Source organism: Pollachius pollachius (assembly GCF_949987615.1).
Source record: "Pollachius pollachius genome assembly, chromosome: 10".
In the NCBI taxonomy this organism is placed as follows: Eukaryota; Metazoa; Chordata; class Actinopteri; order Gadiformes; family Gadidae; genus Pollachius; species Pollachius pollachius.
Window position 1 is genome coordinate 3,499,503 of NC_136943.1, and position 7,500 is coordinate 3,507,002.

The window sequence follows — 7,500 nt, forward strand, 5'->3', positions numbered from 1 at the left end:
TACTGAACACGCCGGGATTAAAGGGTTAGAACGACGTCTCAACGTCGCCTTCAAAGGCTGTCGGAGCCGATCACTATTCACACCCTGCTCAAACAGGTCCTCCTTGGAGGGTTTACCGGTACTTTACTAGTATTATACTAGTACTATACTAGTATAGTACGTATTGGACGTTATAGTAACATACTCAAACCATATGGAAGATGTTATAGTAACATACTAGTATAACACGGAGGACGTTACAGTAACATACTAGAACCACACTACTATAGTAACATGGAGGATGTTATAGTAACATACTAGTTTATTAACATTGACGATGTATAGTTACATGCAGGATGTTATGGGACCATAATAGTATCGTAACATGGAGGACGTGATAGTAACATACTAGTATAGTAACATGGAGGATGTTGGGTTATGCTGCATTATGTGTTAGGTAAAACACACACGCAGATAACAGGTGTTGGATCATCTGTCTGTCAGCAGCATCTGGCCTCTCCATGGTGACCTGCCAGGGCGGACATTAGGGACGAGCGATTGGCTGACCCAGCAGGAAGTGATTGACTGACCCAGCAGGAGATGGACCAGAGCCTCTTGAGTTGGGGGGCGGTGAACAGAAGGAGAGGATGAAGGTCATCACAGGATAAAGTTTGGATCAGTTCAACTTCTGGTACCTAGCTCAGACCTCTATCTCTTCAGATCTCTATCTCAGATCTCTTTCTCCTCAGATCTTCTCTCCTTTATGTCTAGACGTCAGAGGTCAAATCAGCAAGCGTCTGCTAACGACCAGCAAACATGACCTGTTCACTCTACAAACCACTTATTAAGAAACTGAGAATTTATTTCTGATTTCCATTACAATGAAATACATAAAACTGACACAAACATTGTTAAATAACTTTGGTATATAGCAGAGGGGGGAGGAAATGGCGACGGTAAAAAAGGAGGTGGGTAACAACAGACTGTTGCTCCCAGGATAGTTCATGTTCACACACAATTCACAACTCTTGCCCAAAATAAATATCAGCTATCCCCAACGTTGACTGGAACGCTCGCCGGGTGAGCTCACAACGGACCGAAGGGGAACTCTTCCAACCAATAGCTCTACAAGAATTATCATTTAGCTAACAGAGTTTGGTAGAAAAAACATCATACATACACAATCTAAAAAAAACAAAACAAATATTTAAAACCAAATATTTACACATTTCATTCGCTTAGGGGGCGGTTCAGCACGACTCCAGAACCCCACTGTTCTGCCAAGAGAAGAACAGAAAGGTTGTTCGTGATCCTGTGAGCTGGAGCGAGGGAGATGGCTGCAGATCAGATGAAGAGGAGCAGAACCTCCCAGCTCCACGTCAGAGCAGACGTTAGACATCTTCTCCGGAGTGGAGGATAGAGGCCACGACGGGGGGGGGAGAGTGTTAGACACAGGCCTTTCTGGCATCTCACAGGCAACAGTCTGGATGGGGTCCGGATGGTAGGAAGGTCTGAGGGTCTGGAGGGTCTAGAGGGTCTGGGGATTCTGGGGGTCAGGGGGTTCTCGATGGGTTCTGGATGGGTTCTGGGGGTCCGGGTGCTCTGGATCAGTCGTGGTTCTGCTGGCACTGACAGGAGCACTCCTCATGATGCTCCAGAACCACGTCGGTCATGGAGCGCTGCAGGCCACGCCCCCCCGCACGGTGCTTCAGCTGCAGGACCTGCAGGGGTACATGGTCCGGGTTACTGCACATAGTACCAGGGGTACATGGTCCGGGTTACCGCACATAGCACCAGGGGTACATGGTCCGGGTTACCGCACATAGCACCAGGGGTACATGGTCCGGGTTACCGCACATAGTACCAGGGGTACATGGTCCGGGTTACCGCACATAGTACCAGGGCTACATGGTCCGGGTTACCGCACATAGTACCAGGGCTACATGGTCCGGGTTACTGCACATAGTACCAGGCGTACATGGTCTGGGTTACTGCACATAGTACCAGGTCAACATATATTGCCAGGGTGTACACGGTTCATACCCTAGAACCATAGTACCTGATACACATGGTACTACATGTCATATATAGTAACTGGTACATGGCACTACATGTTATATATAGTAACTGGTACATGGCACTACATGTTATATATAGAAACTGGTACATGGTACTACAGGTTATATATAGTAACTGGTACATGGCACTACATGTTATATATAGTAACTGGTACATGGCACTACATGTCATATATAGTAACTGGTACATGGCACTACATGTCATATATAGTAACTGGTACATGGCACTACATGTCATATATAGTAACTGGTACATGGCACTACAGGTTATATATAGTAACTGGTACATGGCACTACATGTCATATATAGTAACTGGTACACGGCACTACATGTCATATATAGTAACTGGTACATGGCACTACATGTTATATATAGTAACTGGTACACGGCACTACATGTTATATATAGTAACTGGTACATGGCACTACATGTCATATATAGTAACTGGTACATGGCACTACATGTTATATATAGTAACTGGTACATGGCACTACATGTTATTTATAGTAACTGGTACGTGGCACTACATGTTATATATAGTAACTGGTACATGGCACTACTTGTCATATATAGTAACTGGTACATGGCACTACATGTTATATATAGTAACTGGTACACGGCACTACATGTTATATATAGTAACTGGTACATGGCACTACATGTTATATATAGTAACTGGTACATGGCACTACATGTTATATATAGTAACTGGTACATGGCACTACATGTCATACATAGTAACTGGTACATGGCACTACATGTTATATATAGTAACTGGTACATGGCACTACAGGTTATATATTGTAACTGGTACATGGCACTACATGTCATATATAGTAACTGGTACATGGCACTACATGTTATATATAGTACCTGGTACATGGCACTACATGTTATATATAGTAACTGGTACGTGGCACTACATGTTATATATAGTAACTGGTACACGGCACTACATGTTATATATAGTAACTGGTACATGGTACTGGTTAGTATACAGGTCCGTTCGTGGTGTACATGGTACTTCACTCATGCAGCAGTACCTCGTAGTACTTCCTGGAGGTCTTGCTGGGAACACAGGCGCACTGTTCCCCGGACTGGGAGCATGACTGGGAGCACTGGGAGCAGCTGCAGCACCCGCCGCAGCGCCGCACCAGCAGGCAGCCGGGCCAGAAGATGGCGTCCGTCCTCCTCAGCTCCTCGCGCAGCGCCACCGACACGTTCCGCGGGGAGCAGCTGTACAGACGGACCTCCTCCCTCAGCTGGTTCAGGTCGGCTCCCACTGGGGGCACAAAGGGACCCCCCACCCTCATCAGGTACAGCGGGACCACCGAAGACCTGGTTCTCCTTAAGGACCTGTCTCTACAGGGAGGTTCTCCTTAAGGGCCGGTCTCTACAGGGAGGTTCACCTCAAGGGCCGGTCTCTACAGGGAGGTTCTCCTTAAGGACCTGTCACTACAGGGAGGTTCTCCTTAAGGACCATTCTCTACAGGGAGGTTCACTTTAAGGACCTGTCTCTACAGGGAGGTTCTCCTTAAGGACCTGTCTCTACAGGGAGGTTCTCCTTAAGGACCTGTCTCTACAGGGAGGTTCTCCTTAAGGACCTGTCTCTACAGGGAGGTTCTCCTTAAGGACCTGTCTCTACAGGGAGGTTCTCCTTAAGGACCTGTCTCTACAGGGAGGTTCTCCTTAAGGACCTGTCACTACAGGGAGGTTCACTTTAAGGACCTGTCTCTACAGGGAGGTTCTCCTTAAGGACCTGTCTCTACAGGGAGGTTCTCCTTAAGGACCTGTCACTACAGGGAGGTTCACTTTAAGGACCTGTCTCTACAGGGAGGTTCTCCTTAAGGACCTGTCTCTACAGGGAGGTTCTCCTTAAGGACCTGTCTCTACAGGGAGGTTCTCCTTAAGGACCTGTCTCTACAGGGAGGTTCTCCTTAAGGACCATTCTCTACAGGGAGGTTCTCCTTAAGGACCTGTCTCTACAGGGAGGTTCTCCTTAAGGACCTGTCACTACAGGGAGGTTCTCCTTAAGGACCATTCTCTACAGGGAGGTTCTCCTTAAGGACCTGTCTCTACAGGGAGGTTCACCTCAAGGGCCGGTCTCTACAGGGAGGTTCTCCTTAAGGACCTGTCTCTACAGGGAGGTTCTCCTTAAGGACCTGTCTCTACAGGGAGGTTCTCCTTAAGGACCTGTCTCTACAGGGAGGTTCTCCTTAAGGACCTGTCTCTACAGGGAGGTTCTCCTTAAGGACCTGTCTCTACAGGGAGGTTCTCCTTAAGGACCTGTCACTACAGGGAGGTTCTCCTTAAGGACCTGTCTCTACAGGGAGGTTCTCCTTAAGGACCTGTCTCTACAGGGAGGTTCTCCGGTCTCTACAGGTGGTTCTCCCCCTCCTGAAGGACATGGGTTCTAGGTTCTCCTACCTCTGGTCTTCTTGTTGTGGATGTAGGACTTCCCGAGGCCGAGCCAGGAGGGCCGGTACAGCTCCTCCATGTCCGCCCGCCAGCCCTCAGGGTCCAGGTACTTCAGCACCTCCTCCACCGTCCCCAGGGTGGAGACCGCCTCCTCCAGCTCCTCCACACTGGGTGGAGCAGCGGGCGTCGCAGCAGGAGCCCGCGGCTCAGGGTCGCTCTGCAGAGGGAACACCAAACCCCGGGCGGGAGGAGGTTACAGGGCGCCTGAAGACCGGGGTTAGGTGGAGCTACAGGTCAGGTGGAGCTACAGGTCAGGTGGAACTACAAACCCCGGGCGGGAGGAGGTTACAGGGCGCCTGAAGACCGGGGTTAGGTGGAGCTACAGGTCAGGTGGAGCTACAGGTCAGGTGGAACTACAGGTGGAGCTACAGGAGGAGCTACAGGTTAGGTGGAGCTACAGGTTAGGTGGAGCTACAGGAGGAGCTACAGGTTAGGTGGAGCTACAGGTTGGGTGGAGCTACAGGTGGAGTTACAGTTTAGGTGGAGCTACAGGTTAGGTGGAGCTACAGGTTGGGTGGAGCTACAGGTTAGGTGGAGCTACAGGAGGAGCTACAGGTTAGGTGGAGCTACAGGTTGGGTGGAGCTACAGGTGGAGTTACAGTTTAGGTGGAGCTACAGGTTAGGTGGAGCTACAGGTCGGGTGGAGCTACAGGTTGGGTGGAGCTACAGGTTAGGTGGAGCTCAAGGTTGGGTGGAGCTACAGGTTGGGTGGAGCTACAGGTGGAGACACAGGTTAGGTGTAGCTAAAGGTTGGGTGGAGCTACAGGTTGGTTGGAGCTACAGATTAGGTGGAGCTACAGGTGGAGCTACAGGTCAGGTGGTGGAACATTTGAGGTGGAGCTACAGGTTGGGTGGAACTCCAGGTTGGGTGGAGCTACAGGCTAGTTGGAGGTACAGCTGAAGCTAGAAGTGGAGTTACAGGTTGGGTGGAGCCACGGGTTAGGTGGAGCTACGGGTTAGCCGGAGGTACAGGTTGGGTGGAGCTACAGGTTGGGTTGTTGGATGTGGCTGAGGTCAGGGTTTGGGTGTAGAAAGGTAGGGTAAGTCAGGTTAGGGTTAGGGTTAGGGTTACTCAACCGCTGACGGTGGTATCTGAACCCCTCTCTGAGGCATGCTGGGAAACGGCCAGCAGAGGTTCTGTAGGTCTCACCAGATTACAGAGAAGGCTTCTAAACAGTCAATATATCAACCAAGCAGATCAAACAACATGTGCTGTGAATGTTTATTTAAAACCCCAGGCTTTTACAGGGGCTGTGTCTGTAATTTGGAGCACTTGAAAAACAAAGTGAATTAGTATAAAAGACATGAATACCATAACCCTGCCTCACTCCCCTCCCAGCTGTAGGGGAGTTCTGTTTGTCTGACGTCAACCCTTTGACACCAGATCTGACCACTATGTGGTGTTTAAAACACTTCACGTTCATCATCCAGACCCAGGCTTAGCCACACATGACAAACACCAGCTCAGACCAGTCACAGCTCAGGTCCTGACCAAGAACACCTTGGGGAAAAAAGCATGGAACCAGCAACCCTACTGAGATACCGCTGTGGAATGTTAAAACAGAATGTAGCTGTGTTGCGTAGCGCCGCTACAAGGGCCTGTAGCTGTGTTGTGTAGCAGTACTTGTGTTGTGCGGCAGTACTTGTGTTAAGTAGCAGTGCTACAAGCAGTTGTCCCTGTGTTGTGTCTCCTGTGTTTGGTGAGCTGTCGGATCCCAGCATCAGTGGGAGTGGATTTGTTCCCAGTCTGAAAGGCCACATCTCCATCACACCTCAGCTCTCAGAGGAAACATCTCCACCACCCCTGAGAGCACCACCCCTGGAGGACCGGTCTTCACCATCTCAGCTGTCAGACTGTATCACGGAGGAGGTGGTCCCTGTGACAGCTGGGAAGTGTGTCTCCGACCTTAAAACTCTCTGCTCCGCGATGTCCGGCGGTCTGAAGCAGAACCAGAGAGGTCCTTTAAGGGCTGAGATGCTCTATTATTATATAACTAACATCCAGCTTCATGTAGAATGTTGAATGAATGACTTGCCAAAAGTTAAACTTCTCAAACGTCTTTATCATGTTTTTATATCCTAAGTGAAATGAAACATGTAGAGAAAATCTGGAATCCATGAGGAGCTTCTGAAGGCTGCTCAGTCCTCCTCTCTGAAGTTCAGCTGATGACCGGAGAGGGGAACCAGGAGGAACATCTCCAAACATCAAGCGCTCCTCCGTGAGGAGTCAGGGAACAGAACCTCCCGAGGAACCCACGGGGAACCCGAGGGGAACCTCCAGAAGACAGAGTGTGAGCTGTGCTGCTGGTGTCCCACCATGTCAGAGAGGAAGGATGGACATGTTGCGGCAATGTGTGCTGCTGACTGAGGAGAGGCATACGCTTTAAACCCAGTCCACCCAGCTCCTCTCTGGGAGAGGACCCGAGACTGGATCACCCCCAAGGTGGGAGTGGGAGGGGCCAGGTCTGGAGGTGCTGCTAGATGTTTGCAGCAGCTGGGCTCCATCAACCTAGGCCGCTGGGCTTGTGTCCAGCCTGGTGGCCTCTCTGTTGTCCCACAGAATAACAACCGGTGTATTTATGGAGCTCACTCCGGCTGTGTTGAGGAGACCACTGAAATAGTGCCCTCAAGACCATATCTCCTCCCCGGCCGCGACCACTTCCCCTCTGGGCCTTTGAAGAGGCTGTGGTCTGTAAGGCCGTTCTCCTCAGGATACGGAACGCTGTCATTAAGAGACCGGGCCGAGTCTACCACAGACCTGGCTGCCATCCATCTGCCTGTCTCTCGCTACAGTCGTTCTCTCTCGCTACAGTCTCTCTCTCCCCGGTCTCTCTCTCCCGCTCCTGTTTCTCGCTGCAGTCTCCCTCTCCCCGCTCTCTCTCCAGTCTCTCTCTCTTTCTCCCCAGTCTCTCTCTCTCTCCCTCTCTCTCTCCCTCTCCCCCTCTCTCTCTCTCCCTCCCTCTC

At 50.3% G+C, this 7,500-nt stretch overlaps 1 protein-coding gene across 1 annotated transcript in view; it reads right to left on the reverse strand.

The window, feature by feature from the left end:
• Positions 1–1,567: 1,567 nt before the first annotated feature.
• The window catches only part of pdgfc (platelet derived growth factor c), a gene marked incomplete at its 5' end in the record, with an annotated part of 22,577 nt that continues 16,644 nt past the window's right edge, over positions 1,568–7,500 (reverse strand). The window contains 3 exons of the mRNA XM_079744828.1: positions 1,568–1,700; positions 3,102–3,340; positions 4,486–4,693. Of these exons, the coding sequence (XP_079600954.1) occupies positions 1,587–1,700; positions 3,102–3,340; positions 4,486–4,693 (561 nt within the window). The 3' untranslated portion in view covers positions 1,568–1,586. The remainder of the gene's footprint in view (positions 1,701–3,101; positions 3,341–4,485; positions 4,694–7,500) is intronic.